The sequence below is a fragment of the Chrysemys picta genome, chromosome 1 (assembly GCF_011386835.1).
Source record: "Chrysemys picta bellii isolate R12L10 chromosome 1, ASM1138683v2, whole genome shotgun sequence".
In the NCBI taxonomy this organism is placed as follows: Eukaryota; Metazoa; Chordata; order Testudines; family Emydidae; genus Chrysemys; species Chrysemys picta.
Genome location: NC_088791.1, coordinates 152675756 through 152693244, shown reverse-complemented (window position 1 = coordinate 152693244; position 17489 = coordinate 152675756). Strand labels below are relative to the sequence as shown.

Sequence of the window (17489 nt, the reverse complement as noted above, 5' to 3'; positions counted from 1 at the left end):
AAATGATAAAGACAAAAAGCACTCAATCAACTGTGGGGGAACACCGTTCAAAGTGATCACTCTATAGCGGATCTCTCAGTCCTCATCCTCAAAGGAAACCTACACAATACCTTCAAAAGACAAGCATGGGAGTCTAAATTCATTACTCTGCTAGACACTAAAATTCACAGAATGAACAGAGACACTGGATATATGGATTACTACAACAATCTGTTACCCCCTAACCCACTCTTTGTCCTAGGACTGTAAAGGTGTTAATGGGCCACTCTACCTTGAATGGTGACAGGTTTCAGAGTGGTAGCCATCTTAGTCTGTATCAGGAAAAACAACTAGGAGTCCTTGTGGCACCTTAGAGACTAACAAATTTATTTGGGCGCAAGCTTTCATGGGCTAAAAGCCTCTTCATCAGATGCCTTGAATGGTACTTAGAATATGTGCTAACAGCTGATGCTAAACATCTGTTCTACCTTGCATTTAACTGTGACACTGAGGACCTTTCCCAGACCTCCACCTGGCTCGAAAGCTTGTATCTCTCATCAACAGAAGTTGGTCCAATAAAAGATATTACTTCACTCACTTTGTCTCTCAGCACTTAAATATGTTTATAGTGAAAACAAGTATATGTTTATTTAACAAAGTACCAAGATTCAAGTGATAGCAAGTAGTAATACTGTTAACAAATAGCTACATATAAAATATATTCATAAAACATGCATTCTATAACCTAAACGTACTTTACTAGATACCTTCATGTTTTATAGAGCAATGCTCACCCAAAGTCCTTCCAGCATTTTCCAGCCAGGCTTGGCTGTGCTTTTCTACTCATGAGACAAATCACACTGCCAGCTTGCCTCCTCAGTGAAAGATCCAGCGGATACCTCTGCACTCCCAGATATATCCCAACAATCCACTGTCTTTATTCAAACAGGATTCCTTCTGTTTGTTTTTTCCTATATTCTCCTTTCTTGTAGATTTTACAGTCTCTTGGTTAGCCTGTGGCTCAGTTTTCAAGTAGGGATACATTGTGGAGTATACAATATGCCATACCCAAATGGCCAGACAGACAGATAAGTGTGTTACTCCCAACCCAAAAGGAACCTGTTTGAAGCGTATCACCTCTTGGTGACCTGCCTTTAGGAACATAATTTCTAGTATAGATGCATAACGTTTCAAATATTATCCTTACATACGTTTCACGATTACGTTGACCAGAAAGCTACTGGCTCTTAGTAGAAACTTTACATGCCACCCTTTGGTGAACTACGGTCTGCATACCTGACCCAGGGGATTCCTGTAAAACCCTAGGCATCCCCCAAATGCTTTCTGCCAGTTGTCATTCAGAGGTCCCTGGGTCACAAACTACTCATTCAGAATCCATCTCTGGGCCACCCTGAAAGCAATGAAATGAATTGGGAGCTGATGACATCCCAAGGAATGACATTTCAGTTTTCATTACTAGAGTACCGCCAAGAATTAAAGCTGATTTGCATTGATATTTGCCATCTGAATTATTAAAGGATTCTTTTCCCCTTGCTTCAAATGATACAGGCAGTAGCAAGTCACAATTTAGCAATCTCGTGGGTGAGGAAAGGGAGCTTCCTACAGGCAGCTTCTGGGCTTGGAAACTTGTAGCTGATGTGAGAAAAATGTCTGATTTTTCTCCACACCAAGGATGGGAGGGGGAGGGAAGGAAAGGAATAAAATGGTTTTTATGAAGAATTTTTCTTCCAACATGCACCCATCTATCTTTCTATGCATGGTAGTTCTAGAGAGTCCATCCCCACGGAATCCAAGCATCACGAGAAGCATCCCTTTCTTCCATTGCATGAGCAATGGTCCATCTTTTCCTATCACTTGTTTTCTTTTCTTCCACTTTCCAGCTAGCAAGAAATAATTCCATTCTTCCAGTACTAACTTAGGTGATTAGACAAAAAGTGTGCAATGAATAAACTGAATGAAAGAAAGCAGAGAGAAATAAGCCAGCCACATCTTTTGGTTAGTGTACAAAACAAAAGGTAATTCTGTCCCCTGAGATTTTTTTAAATCTCTCTCTCTGTCCATTAGCCCTCATACATAGGCATGATAACTAGGGAATGAATTCCTTTTGCTCTGCAATCATGTGTTACACCATCCAGCCATGTTCTACAGCACTCATTTCGATTGGCCCACTAATTATCTTCTCCGCTAGGACTGCGTCTAATATTCCAAGCCTATTGGCCTCAAATGGCCCCCCGTTTAGAAAGAAAAAATAATAATAAAAAGAACCTGCCAGAGAAATACGGATAAAGTGAAAGGAGAGAATGAAACATTCACTGGTCTGAGTGAGTTATACCTAGGGACAGTATTAAGGACTGACTTGCCATTGATAGAAACAGGAGCATTACCCCATTGGAGAGCTGCCTTTCCAGTGATTATCCAAAACTGATTTCTAGGTCTGGCATATCGTGAGATACGAGATCCTAAAATTAGGACACTTTGGTTCCTAGGAAAACTAATTTAGATTATTTTTCGAGATTTCTGTATGTGCTAATACTAACATTTCTGTCACCAGGAGGCCTGCATGCTGATATGCATCAGGCAGCCTGGTGACCCAGCCATGACCATGTGCAAAATAGATCAGGACTTTTCAACCAGTGGGTCAGCTACAATCATCTGAGAAAGCAGCAAACCCCCACCATTGCTAGGGACCCGGGGGAACCCAGGCAGCGAAGAAAGCAGCAACTGGTTCTCTTGCCCCCTACTGCCTGGGATTCACCCCTGGTCTGCGGAGAGGCTGTTCCTAGGTCTCACCTTCTGCATGGTGCACTCCTGAGGGAAATGAACAACATCATTCCAAAGTGTTGTGGAACTGGCCTGGAAGCAGCCCTTCCATGACCCCAGAGTTGAACACTGTGTGGATGGAGAGGAGGGAAGAAGGGAGACTCCCCCACTCCACTGACCACCCACCCAGAAGCTCAGCTCAGAACCCTCAAAAGCCAGAAGCAAGGCCACCATCCAGCCACCATCACTGCATCAGACCCCTACACCAGCCTCAGTATCCCACCCTCCTGCAGGCCCAGCATGGCCCCCCATCTCCCACCTAGCACCCAAAGCCATGCCAGGTTTCTTGCCAGGACCCTAACCTACCTCACAGTCCTTGTTATAGAAAGAAACATGGGATGATCATCCAGGGTTGATAACAGATGTGACGTGGTTCGGTCACAGAGACCCCCTTGGGACTGTCACCCGATGTGCTGAATTTACCTCTGAGCCCATTTTCCCTGCCAGCTTGGGACTCCAGAACCCTGCCTTGTTGAACCAGACACACAAGCCTGCTGCAACACAGACCCAGGTCTGGTCTATGCCCCCAAAGCTGTAGACTTTAACCAAAAAATGCTCAGTAGGTCACCTATCTCCAGCACCCAGAAACCCAGTTCCCAATCGGATCCAAACCCGAAATAAATCCATTTTTACTCTGTATAAAGCTTATACAGGATAAACTCATAAATTGTCCGCCCTCTATAACATGGCTAGAGAGATATGCACAGCTGTTTTCTCCCCCAGGTATTAATCACTTCCTCTGGGTTCAATAATAAACAAAAGTGATTTTATTAAATATAAAAAGTAGGATTTAAGTGATTTCAAGTAATAACGGACAGAACAAAGTAAATTGCCAAGCAAAATAAAACAAAACACTCAAGTCTAAACCTAATACATTAAGAAACTGATTACAGATTAAATCTCACCCTCAGAGCTGTTCCAATAAGCTTCTTTCACAGACTAGACTCCTCATTAGTCTGGGCCCAATCCTTTCCCCGGTACAGTCCTTGTTAGTTCCAGCAGGCATCTTAGATGAAAAGCAGGGGCTCTCTCATGACTGGGACCCCCTTTGTCCAGCTCCACCCTCTTTTATAGCTTTGGCACAAGGCGGGAATCCTTTTGTCTCTTTGGTCCCCACCCCTCCTTCTAAATGGAAAAGCACCAAGTTTAAGATGGATTCCAGTATCCTGTGACATGGTCACATGTCACTGTAAGACCTCATTCTTCATTACCCACATCACTTACAGAGGAAGGCTTGCAGGTAAATAAACCCATTCACAACGAATTGTCCTAGTCAGTGGGAGTCATCAAGACCCTAAGCCATCATTAATGGCCCACACTTTGCATAATTACAATACGAGCTCAGAGTTATACTTCATATTCCTAATTTCAGATACAAGAATGATACATTCATACAAATAGGATGACCACACTCAGTAGATTATAAGCTTTGTAATGATACCTTACAAGAGACCTTTTGCAGAAAGCATATTCCAGTTACCTTATATTCACACTCATAAGCACTCATTTCCATAAAACATTATGGAGTGCAATGTCACAACGGTTTTTAGTAGGTCCAATTATACAAGGCTCAGAGGAACAGAAACACACGTACCCTAAACCATTTTGGAAACCACTTAAAGTTATGTGTAATATCATGGTGATTTAAGACCAGATGCCCTTTGATCTAGCACAACTAGAACCAAATGCATAGTACTCCTGGGAGATTCCCAGATCCTTTCTGATGGAACAAGACACCTGTTTCTAAGTGGGATAGGTCTGGAATATAATTAATTGACAATCCTAAATCTATTAAAGATCAATTATGTTTGCATTGAAGTCTAGGTTCCTCAATACAAACAGGGCCTTATTGTGCTAGGTGCTGTACAAAACATATAAATTAAAGATGAACCCTTGCCCTGAAGAAATTACAATTTAACTATAAGACATGAGACAACAGATGGATATTAATAGGAGATCACACACAAAACCCCACACATCCAATGAGACAATACGGTCAGTGTGACAAGCAGTGGTTTCAGCAGACCAATCATTGCTGAGGTTTTTTGTAGGTATTATTGCAGAGGAAAGGTTTAAAGGAGGAATCTGAAGGAGGGCAAAGGAGGTGGCTTTGCAGATGGTTTACCGGTAGCTCCTTCCATGCAGAGGGGGCAGCATGGGAGAAAGAATGAAGCTGCACGCTGGAAAATTTAACAAATGGGCCATGAATACTGGCACCTTTGGGAGAATGGAGGCAGGCGTCAACATCTGGACAGCACATAAGAGAATAGGTAGGAGGGGGGATAGATCATGAATGATCTCAAAGGTGAAGAAAAACTGTGTTAAAGTGGTTGAGAAGTGGGAGCCAGTAGAGGGACACCAAGAGGGGTGAGGTGACAAGCAATGAGCCAGGAAAACAATCTCTGCAGCTGTGCTCTGAACGGATAGAGGTGCGGCAAGATGGGATTGGTCTCGGCTGCAGAGGAAGAAGTTGCACTAGTTGAGACAGGTGATGAGGGCCTGAATGAGAGTCCAGGCAACAGGGACTGCCCCTCCTGCATCTCAGAATGATGCAATTCCACATTTGTTTAAAAAAAAAAAAAAAAGTGTGTGTGTGTGTGTGGGGGGGTCCTTTTCCTAGCTAGCCTTGGTGTTGTTCTAATGGCCACTCCTTGAAAGCCCCCAAACTGGCTTGGAATATTAGAAGTAATCCCAATGTGGATCAATCAGTGGGCAAAGTATGGGTGAGGCAGGCAAAGGGGCATGCCATGTGCAGTTTATTGTATGGCTCTGCACTTGATCACATGCATATAGCAACCATCCCTCTACAGTCTCTATTTATCAAAAATGACTATTACTGTAGGATCTGAACACTGACATAGGTGGCATCTCTCAAATCTCGAACTCTTGTATTAAATCTTCATGGAAACTAATATCCATGTATTAACTGAAACAATGCTACAAAACGCTCGGTGCATGACAAGGAAATGTCTCCCACTTGAATACAAAGAGAAAGAATTAGAGGTGAGGACTGAAATTCTGATACTGTAAAGAGATCAAAGGTTCAATAAGAAATGCATCTTATAGCAAAATTGCCCCTGGGGAGTAAGCGGATTGTAAATACACAAATTAAAGAAGAAAAAAAACAGGTCATTTTCCTACATACCTCAGTGGCACATGCACACTCAATATTGACAGTAACAGAAGAGAAGAACCAGGCAATTGATGACACTACAAAGAAATCACACTCCCCTCCCCTCCCCCCCCGGTCTCCGTTCTCACCGCCGTCTCTTCCTGGCAGTGTTTTAACTCTCTCTCTCTCCTTCCATTTCTGCTAGAGATGAGCCAAAACCACAAAATAAAGGTCTGGATTTCAGCTACCCCAAAGCTGTTTAGAGTGGGAGTATTTTGATTTGGCCCATGGGGGCAAGACAGGAAATGTGGAGTAGAACCTAAACTCCCCCAAATTTGGAGGGGGGAGAAGGGGTTTGGATGCAGCATTTGGATTGAGTCCCATCTCTAATTCCCTTGAGTTCTCTCTCTCCATCTCTTTTTCCTCCTTCCCTGACTCTCTCCCTCTCTGGTTGCTGACTAGCACAATGATTAGTTTCACAGTCTCTTGCACTTGAAGAAAGTTTCTGCTCTAGCAGCTTGGAGCCTTCCTCAGTAAACAAACATTACAATACCTTGTTGTAAATCCCATATTCAGTGCCGGATCCTGGGAGTTTTCCCCCATTGACTTGAATGGAACCAGGAGCTAGCTATAAATGAGAGCAGGGGAGGAGAACATCTCCCCTCAAAGAAAAGCATTGGGAGGGGCAAAGAAGAGGCACATATGTCCTGTTCTCTTCCCTCTGATAAATCTTCAAGGGATGAATAGTTAGGAGACTCCCTGCTTCCCTAGGTGTCTTCCCCAGGGGGTCAGTGGGGCTAATGACAGCAATGTTTGCTCTCCAAGGCTGCCAATTGCTGCAATAGCAAAGGAGTAATTAATAATGGAACAGAGCTGGCTGATTTCTTGCTTGCTCTGTGCCTTACTGGGCCCTCCTTTTCTGCCATCCCATCCTTTAATGGGGTGCAGAGCTACTGTCTACAAAGGCTGAAAGTAGCATGTGATGACTCATGTCACCACATGCCTCCTCTTTGATGCAAAAGGATTGGAAGCCAATTTGGTGGTTTTCAAAGGATCCTACTGGACTTATTATTAGATGGGTAAGATCTTCCCCCTTCCTCTCTGCAATTAGTGGATGTGGTCCCTTTGCCCCTGCAGTGGGCCTTGCTAGCACCAGAAATTACAGCAGCTAGATGAAGACAACAGATAAGATGCAAGCAGAGGGTCAAGCGTATACAACTCCTAGTGGACACCATTTAAAAGGTTCCCGGAGACAAATTGATTATTATGTCCGGTACAGCCTAATGTACAAAACACCCTCCATGCATTTAAAGGGTTCCTTGGCATTGTTCATCACATGGACTTACCCCTCTTTGTAGCTGCCAGACTCACTATTGAAACTGCCTCTGGTCACCAGCACAGTGTATGCAGAAGAGCTATGCTGCATGACTTACCTGTGGGGGTGAGGTGTCTCCAGGTGATGACAGGCTCGGGGCGTCCATTTGCCATGCACACCAGGGTCACGTTGCTGCCCTCATTCACAGTGACATCCGAGGAGATATTGGAGATCTTTGGTGGAACTGTGAAGACAAAAGAATGATGGAGCAGGTTACCCAGAGTTCTGAGGCCCCATGAGCCTGACTCACCCAGAGTTAGCCACTGAAGCCGCCCACAGACAGCACTAATTACTACTAGTAGTTAAACTCCACCACAGCCCAACACAGAGGAAGTTATAGTCTTGGCCTCAAGAAGCTTGCAGTCTAACTAGAGAGGCAAAACAATTCAGGCACAAAATGCTCTAGATGACCAGAGGATGTTTCTACCTGACAACAGAGGCCCGACCTGAGCGATCACTTTGAGGTACTGACAAAAAAAAAACCCAGCTGCTTACTGGAGGTGAGGCCACCATTGACGCTGGAGCAGAATTGTGCTCAGTAAGTTTACGGATATTTATTAGGAAGTTATTGTAAGGTAGGAAATTGCTCAAGAAGGAAAGTCTCTGGTTCACCGGCCTTTTAATTTTTACTTGGTATGTGCATGCCAGCATTTCTCACTTACAGAAGGTGTGTGATCACTTGGGGGCTTCCTGGAGTTGGTGTGTTTAAAGAAGGGATTTGAAGGAAAGAAGGGTTGGCCACTTGGCACACCAGAGAGAGGAGAGAGGTCCAGGGGTAGGCAATGACATGGAAGGATACAGGGAATGGTACCGTAGGAGGCTTGGGCAGAGAGAAGGAGGAAGTGGAATGGAGATATAGGGAAGGCCAGAGGAAAGCCAGAAAGTACTGAGAAGAGCCAAGCTGGGCCAGATGCCCTTAAGAAGCAGTTTGCTTTAACTAAGGCTATTGCCTTACACAATTCCTTCAATGCCAAGGGGATAAATTCAGTGGTGATGTAAATAGTGTTGTTGGGGAGTTAAACAGCAGGTGTAAGCCATAAAGCAGCATAGCTTGCATGGCTGTGGCATTCAGCAAGTATGCCAAATGAGCGCAATTTTTACACACTGGGTGGGTGGAAGGGAGATATAGAATTGGAAGAGTAACCAGCAAAAAAAAACAAACAAGGGAGTAAGGGAAGATGGCTGGGGAGGGGAATGTTTAATAATTCACCCTCCTGTTAGCTGCTTTCTGACTACTCAGCTATAAGAATGATCTCCCGGGGATATCACTGCTCCAAATATCTTCCTATGGCAATCACATTGTGTTGCAGTGCACTGCAAGCTTCAAGCATCCTGATCACAGGCTATTATCATGCTGCTGTTGCTTTATGTTCGGTAAGGGATGGGCACTCTCAGAACTTGCAAGCAACTTGCATGACTGAACTGGGGAAGCCAGTGTATGTAGGTGCCACAAGTGTCACAGTGCTCCAAACTCATTTCCACATTCAAAACAGCCCAGCTGGGTCCTTCGACAGTTCTGATTGCCCATCTAGCCGGCTTCTGCAGAGCCAGGCCTAGAGGCACTGTGCAAACTTCCTAACTCACACTGGGCTCAGGCCAAGACTACGTATTAGCTATTATTACATCTCCTGAGCACAGACAAGGTATCCTGCTGAACAAGGTACTGTTTTGTTGGCAGTGTAAGCAATTGCTCACCAGAGGTTGAGCTTGCAACTTGCCATACCTGGTTTCATTTGTGACCTAAGTGGCCAGATTTTAACCCAATACAAATAACTAGCTCCTCCAGTTCTTAACTATCTAAAGCAAACTCTGTTGTGGAGTGTTGCAGCTGGTGATAATATTTCTGTCGCAGGTTTCATCCAGAAAGAGCCCAATAGGCTTCACAACCAATATTCACCCAATCTGGAATGAAGGGCAGCACATAGGGCAATGCACTACACTGTGGGGAGAAGGAGAAAGAGGAAATTTTGACTAAGGACACTGGAATCAACACTTGTCTCACAAAAAGTGCCATGGGATCTTTAATATCCAGAAGAGTGGACAAGACTTTCCTTGAGGGTCCTTAAAATCCTCCATAGAGGTAACATTTTGTCTATTGTGGGAATTCCAAGGGTTGAGCTGACTTCACTAGGATTTGAACTTGTGACTCCAGGTATCTGAAAGTTAGGCCACTAGGTCTTCCTCTAAGGCAGTACAAATCGTTCCAGTCACCTTTCTCACATCCATGCTTCATGCTCAGGGGATGCTGGGGAGCTCAGTAAAAAGACTATTCTTTCCTCCCTTCTCATTCTCAGCTTTAGAGTGTGTGTGTAGTGGGGAAATGAAACAAGATCATTTTCTGCTTTGCTTACCACAGAGTAAACAGACAGATGCTCCCTTCCCCTGGCTGAGTTGGTTGATGGCCCTTTGGAGGCAGAGATGCCCACACAAATTGTCTGGGAGGAAGAAAGGCTGCCCACCTGCTCCACCACATTCTTAAGAATGTCCTTAACATCCATGATTGTCCAAAATTACCACTGTCTTCTCTCTCTAGGCCCCAAACTCCTGGCCAGTGTTTCAGAGTCAAGATGAAAAGTGAAGAGAGAGCACAGAGGACTTCCTTCTGCACAGGGCTGCTGTGTGTACAACTCCCAGTAGAGCTTAGCTGGGTGACTGGGCAACAAAATGGCAGATGAAATTCAATGTTGATAAGTGCAAAGTATTGTACATTGGAAAACAGAATCCCAACTGTACATAAAAATGATAGGGTCTAAATTAGCTTTTACCACTCCTGAAGGATCTTGGAGTCATGAATAGCTCTTTGAAAACATCCGATCAATGTGCAACAGCAGTCAAGAAAACCAACAGAATATTAGGAAAGGAATAGATAATAAGACTGAAAATATCATAATGCCTCTATATAAATCCATGATATGTCCACATCTTGAATACTGTGTGCAGTTCTGGTCGCCCCATCTCAAAAAAGATACATTGTAATTGGAAAAGGTTCAAAAAAGGGCAACAAAAGTGATTAGAGGTACAGAACAGCTTCCATATGAGGTGAGATTAAAAAGACAGACTTTTCAGCTTGGAAAATGGGGGTTGGATATGAAAGAGGTCTATAAAATCTTGACTAGTGTGGAGAAAGTGAATAAAGAAATGTTATTGACTCCTTCACATAACACAAAAAGTAGGGGTCACCCAATGAAATTAATAGGAAGCTGGTTTAAAACAAACAAAAGGAAGTACTTCTTCACACAATGCACAGCTAACCTGTGGAACTCATTGACAGAGGAAGCTGTGAAGGCCAAAACTATAACAGGTTAAAAAAAAAGAACTAGTCAAATTCATGGAGGATAGATCCATCAATGGCTATCAGCCAGGATGGGCAATGACGCAACACAATGCTCCAAGTGTCCCTAGCCTCTGTTTGCCAGAAGCTGGGAGTGGACAATAAGATGGATCACTCAATGATTGCCTGTTCTGTTCATTCCCTGTGACCACCTGGCATTGGCCACTGTCAGCAGACAAGATACTGGGCAAGATGGATCATTGGTCTGACCCAGTCTGGCCATTCTTATGTTCTTAGTTTACCAACATCGCTCCCTTATAGCATGTTCCTCAAGTGCCCTGAGTTCAGTGTACTTGGTCCTGGATCAGGGAAGGGGCCAAATGCAATTCTTTGCAGTGACCCCTCTGGCTGGCTCAAGACAGATATTGGACTTCAAAGGGATCTGGGCACAGCCTCCCTCTCCTGAAAAGATTGCTAGATATGATGTGAGGCCTTTCAGAACATGAAGGAGTAAATAGGAAAAATGGGTAGAACAGAAATTTGGGGGCTAGAAGAAAGTCTCAGACAGCCCCCCAGAGAGGTAACAAGAGAACCTTTAGCAGAAGTGGGAATTAAAGTCACATATGTGCCGTATGTTTTTGGTGCCTGCCCCGCCCCATCAGGAAAGAGCCACACATAAGACAAGTGAAAATCTGCTTTGGACTGACCCAAAACTGGAATAACAGGTGAGGTGACAGGACAGCACCAAGGCACTGGCAAAGCTGTTCAAGGGAAGCCAGAGTGGAATCACAGGGGGTATTAAAAGCCAGTATTGACATTCAACAGTAGAGCTGCAATGAGAAAATATGCTTTGTGCTGCCTTGCTTTTGCCAGAGCTGTCAATCGTCTCAGTTTCCTGAGCGCCAAATAGACCCAGGAAATAAAATAGGTCCGATTCACCAGGCAACCTCAATGCCCATGAGGGAGAAAAGGTGACCAGATGGTCACATCTGGCCTGCCACTTCTCATATGAGAAAAAAGGGGCATCCGATGCTGAAAGCCAGTTGGGAATTTAATGGCTAGTTCCTTCCAGCTGCCATCTCAGCCTAGGGGAAGGGATGGGGGGGGAAATTCACAGCAAGTATAGAGTTTAAAATGTGGTTTAGTTTCACATGTTCAGAATCCAAAGCTGTCTAGTGTTAAAAGCTATTGGATGCTTGTGGACAGGCTGATATTACACAAATAGGAGTTGGAAGCTTTTAATTTTGTGGGTGTCAAGCCAGCATGTTAAAATACCAAAGGTGTCACCACCAGCCATGGCTTCCTTTGTAGCATTCTCTCTTGGCGCTCATCACTTCTTCGTACACACCTTTTTAGGACAGTCTTAAAATGAGATGCTTTGACCTTATTTTTTCACATATGAGTTGTGTTGTGTTTCTTCAGTCACAGGGGTGCTGAAAGTAGGGATGCTGAGAAAACAGCTCAGCCCCAAGGAACTTGGGAGACTAAGTCTCCCTTCACAAGCCATCAAACAGTGATTCTCACACATACGGTATGTCAGGGCCATCAAGGAGCGGGCACCAAAATTAATTACATTTGGGTCACTTGGAAGCTACTAACGCTGTCACGGCCACCAGAGTGTGGGGCACCCCCAGCACAGAGAAAGAGAGAGCTATTTCTAGACTCAGCTTTTTGGGGAACCTTAGGGAAACAGGAGGGGCTTCTTTCATATCCACCTTTCAGGGAGTCCCTCGTGGGGTGACAGTCTTATTATCTATTCCTTTCCTAATATTCTGTTGGTTTTCTTGACTTTACAATGTATCACAGACTCTTTCTAGCTCAGAGGGATTGCACTGCCAGGCTCTCAGACTCAACCTCTGTGGGGTTTCCAAGAGGAGGCAATTGCAGCAATTAGACTAACAGAGAGATGGAGATGGTTGTGGCTATGGGGCAAGTCTCCTTTTCCAGTAATGGCAGGGGAGGACTCCTGCTTTCCTTTCAGGATGAGCAGCTCATGTCACCGCCACTTTGCACCCAGTGCAGCGGTGACGAGCAGGCAGAATACCACATAAGGCAAAAGGGATCACCATAAAGTTCTGTATTGTACATTGAAACACTGTTTTATACCTACAACTATAACACATGCCAGCAACAGATTCTGGATGTTTTTAAATAATTAACTCAGAGAAGAAAGAGTATGCGAGTTCACAGCCTTTTCTCTCTGGTTCATACTCTACGGGGTTCTTGTGATACCAGGTGAACATCTCAGCTTGGCACCGGTGGAGAAAAACACCACACACAATCAGGCATGAGTGGAAGTCTGCTCAGGAGAATCCCAGGACTGGAATAGCAGGAAGTGCTGCAGGTCAGGAATGTGGGGCACTGGCAGAGCTGTGTGGGGCCCAGAACTGGAATAGCAGAGAGGTGGGAGCTGCAGGTGAGGAGCATAGGCAGAGCTGTGTAGGAGATGCTTGCACAGAATCTGCTTGCACTGCACCAGCTCTAGTTAATTGCTGTCAATCCCTCACTTTCATGACAACTACAACTCACTGAAATTTAAATAACAAAAAAAAAAGGAGAAAAAAAAAAAAAAGACATGAAAAACAGACTGAACTCCCCCAGTGCAATCACTGTTACTCTCAGGATGAAAGCAAGTAATTTGTTTCCACACAAAATATTACTGCGTCTCCCAAGCACCAGCTACAGTTACTTGTAACAAAAGGGATGGGGGGCAGCAGGGAAACCACAAACACTCAAAACATCTGTTGCTGAAATGTGTGTCCGTTACAACTGAAGCCCTCCAGAGCTCTGTAGCCCTCCTTGATACATCCTGGGAAACGTGTGGGAGGGGGCAACCTATCATTCCAGGCAAAACACCTGCATCAGCCAGCAATGGTGCCAGACTCTTAGATGCCCTAAGGAGGAAACTTGCCCAGTGCTGGGCTAAGGCTCAAGGGACCACGTTCTGTGCATCTTTTAACAGAAATAATGGATTACATAATGTGCCAGGAATTGGCGAATCAGGCCCCAGGATGTGTCAGGGGTATCATTGCCCAACAATAGAATTTAACTCAGGCGACATCTACATGGGCTTAATCCTGGAATACAATGAGTTAAGGTCACCATTCTCCTGATTGGGAGCACCCTCTGGATGGAGCAGGATGGATTAATCTTTTGTGGATGCTGGCGCCCAGACTGTGGCCCAAGCCCGGTCTCCACCTACACTTTGCCCTGAGGCCCCCCCCACCACTCACACAGGGAGAGGGGGCAGAGAGTCCAAGCGGAGGCAGGTCCTCCACAGTCTGGGTGCTGGGGCCCCTTCTGCATGTGGGCCTGGCACCATTGGTGCCATTGTAAACCCGCTACTGGGAGTGAGGAGGCAGTTCACACCTTTAGCTGATTTGCCCTCACTTTCCTGAGTGTCCCCACCCTGACAAGCCCTCAGACAGCTTGTTCTAATAGATTATAGTGACTCTTCCCTTGTGAGACAGCCATCTCCAAGATACCTCCTTCTTTGGCTGGTTATGTGCAACCTAGTCTCATAGACTCTAAGGTCAGAAGGGACCATTATGATCATCTAATCTGACCTCCCGCATGATGCGGGCCACAAAAGCTGACCCACCCACTCCTGGAAGAATTCTCTCCCTTGACTCAGCTGTTGAAGTCCCCAAATCATCATTTAAAGACTTCAAGTCGCTGAGAATCCTCCAGCAAGCGACCCCTGCCCCATGCTGCGGAGGAAGGCAAAAAACCTCCAGGGCCTCTGCCAATCTACCCTGGAGGAAAATTCCTTCCCGACCCCAAATATGGCGATCAGCTGAACCCCGAGCATGCGGGCAAGATTCTCTAGCCAGACCTTCTGGAAAAGTTCTCTGTAGTAACTTTTAATATCCCATCATTGACCATTGTTATTGACCTATTGACTAAAATCACTGTATCCCATCAAACCATCCCCTCCATAAACTTATCAAGCTTAATCTTAAAGCCAGAGAGGTCTTTTGCCCCCACTGTTTCCCTCGGAAGGCTGTTCCAAAACTTCACCCCTCTGATGGTTAGAAACCTTCATCTAATTACAAGCCTAAACTTCCCGACGGCCAGTTTATATCCATTTGTTCTAGTGTCCACATTAGTACTGAGCTGAAATAATTCCTCTCCCTCTCTGGTATTTATCCCTCTGATATATTTAAAGAGAGCAATCATATCCCCCCTCAGCCTTCTCTTGGTTAAGGTAAACAAACCAAACTCCTCGAGTCTCCTTTCATACAACAGATTTTCCATTCCTCGGATCATCCTAGTGGCCCTTCTCTGTACCCGTTCCAGTTTGATTTCATCCTTTTTAAACATGGGAGACCAGAACTGCACACAGTACTCCAAATGAGGTCTCACCAGTGCCTTGTATAACGGAACCAGCACCTCCTTATCCCTACTAGAAATACCTCGCCTAATGCATGCCAAGACCGCATTAGCTTTTTTCACGGCCACGTCACATTGCCGACGCATAGTCATCCTGCAATCAACCAGGACTCCGAGGTCCTTCTCCTCTTCCGTTACTTCCAACCGATGCGTCCCCAGCTTATAACTAAAATTCTTGTTATTTATCCCTAAATGCATAACCTTACACATCTCCACATGATTATCCACTCCTCAAAATTAGCAGCCCAAGGAGACTTGTTCTCCTTACTTTCCACTGCTTATGTCCCTATAGCCCAAGTAGACTGTTTCCAGCTCTATGAAATAATGATAATACATAGCACTCATGGTTCATCCACAGGTCTCAGAACTCTTTGAAAAGAGTATCATTAGCCCCACTCTACTGATAGGGAAGCTGAGGTACAAGAAGGGGAAGTAACTTGCCCAATGCAAAAAAGGAGTCAGTGACAGAAATGGGAAGAGAAGCCAACAGTCAGTAAACCAAGCTTTATGCTCTATTCACTGGCCTCAAGAAGGGCCTTCAAAACAGTCCAGGCAGATACCTTGGGCAAGGTTTTTAGAAGGAGAAAAGAAAGATAAGAACTCATCACCTTTATCCCACCCCACACATGTATTCTTCCTTATTACTTACCTTCCTTTTCCTGATTACCTGCCTCTTTTCCATTGACTGGGGATGAGGAAAATGAGAACTCCTACCCACTACTCCACAGGAGCAAACAGAAACCATTAAAGCCCTTCTCCAAAATCCAAGGATCTTACAGCCTCAGGCACTTCCCGATTATGACTTGAGAGTTCTAATTTCCTCCTCCCTGGCTCCTAATTAACAGCATTTTACAACAAATACAAAGAAACTAATCAGCCCTGAGGCTGGGGGGCACACTGGTCACCACACACACCTTTGAGCATTTTGGAACTGCCACCTTGCAGGCCACAATTAGGAGTCCTTTCCTGGGGCAATTAATTGGCCTCATTAGCCATTGTAGAGTTAAAGCCTGTGTGAGGAGAGAGGGCTTGAAGAGGCTGGGCATGCTAGTAAATTCAGCCCAACAGCTAATTTCCCTCACCTGCATGCAGCAGGCTAATCACCACTTTTTACACTGGTAACAAGAAACAGCTTGATGCTGCTCAGATCCATGTGGGTAACAAGCTGAGGGTTACAAAGCAAAATCCAGCCCTTGGGGGTGCTGCATGCTAATATTTCTGATGCACTTTGAAGATGCAAAATGCAGAACAAATGATATTGTTCTGCATAGGTGACTTCATGCAACAGCTTCTGACTTAAGAGACCCACAGACAGAAGCTGCATCAGGGCGAGAGAGCAGAACAGTGCAGTTACTTCACCTGGATTTTGTTAAACTATGTAGACTAAAAAAATGTTCCCCAACCTCTCAATCAAGGGTGACGAGATATCCCGATTTTATAGGGACAGTCCCGATTTTGGGGTCTTTTTCTTATATAGGCTCATATTACCTCCCACTCCCATCCCGATTTTTCACATTTGCTGTCCGGTCACCCTAGTCTGTTCTCTCATGTGTTTGTTTTGTTTCACTGATGCCTCTGTTTGCTTCACCAAACTATTCCAAGCAAATTTAAGCTTTTTTAACCTGCTAGAAACCAAACACTTTTCAAAATGTATTGCAGTGTGGTTTAAATAGCATGAAAAGTAGCTCCATTTTGTCATCTAGACCAATACTGTGCCAGCTTTGGCCCCCTGTATCCAAGTAAAAGACTCTGCAGAAGCATCTGCACACTGCCAGAGCAAAAGTTATCATTTTGAACGTTCAGTAGTTGGTTTAAGTGGCAAGGGGGATTGTCCTGCAGTTGATAACAATATAGTGACTAACAGGATGTGGGGACTTAAGCATATGTATACGTAAGCTGTCTTGCTGAATGGTGTAGAGTTTCAAGAACCAACATATTTAAAAGGAACAAATTGCTGACAAGCCATACTCCCTCGTCCAAAGTGAGGCTCCGTCTCATGGACTATAGATAGGTGACTGACCTATTTGTCTGCATGAGGATGTGTGGCCACATCTTCTTACTAACAGAGAGAGGCCCGAACAACCCCCCTTCAATATTAACACCCTCAAGCCACTGAAAAGTTAGGATCTAGATCTGGAACTCTGTAGTTCATCTCTATGTAATTCATTAATTCATTTATGTCCACATCCATAGAACAATCAACTAGACATTTCTTCAGAGAGTCCCCTTGACATGAAATTATTTTGTTTCCTGAATGGGAGGGAGACTCAAAAGAAGAAATAGTCGAAATCTCAAACCATCCTGAAAACTTCTGTGGGGTGGGGTGAAGCAAGAGGGTCTCTATTTTCACCTTCACTCACTCAGCCTTCAACCCAACCCTCCTCTTCAACTGATTCCAGTTCCAGGACTGAACCCAGTCTTCTTGGCCCATCTGTTGACGATGTTCGTCCATCCACACACAACTCTGAAGAGTTTGGTCTGGTTAAACACCCACACGTTCAGGATGAGGATGTGCTGAA

The 17489-nt window shown here is 44.7% G+C and overlaps 1 protein-coding gene across 6 annotated transcripts in view; it reads right to left on the bottom strand.

Annotated features, from left to right (window-relative positions):
* Positions 1 to 17489, bottom strand: part of LSAMP (limbic system associated membrane protein) — a 1358048-nt gene that overhangs the window by 160013 nt on the left and 1180546 nt on the right. For all 6 annotated transcript variants that reach the window (XM_065573210.1, XM_008174850.4, XM_042852641.2 and 3 more), the window contains one exon: positions 7366 to 7491. In XM_065573210.1, the coding sequence (XP_065429282.1) occupies positions 7366 to 7491 (126 nt within the window). The remainder of the gene's footprint in view (positions 1 to 7365; positions 7492 to 17489) is intronic.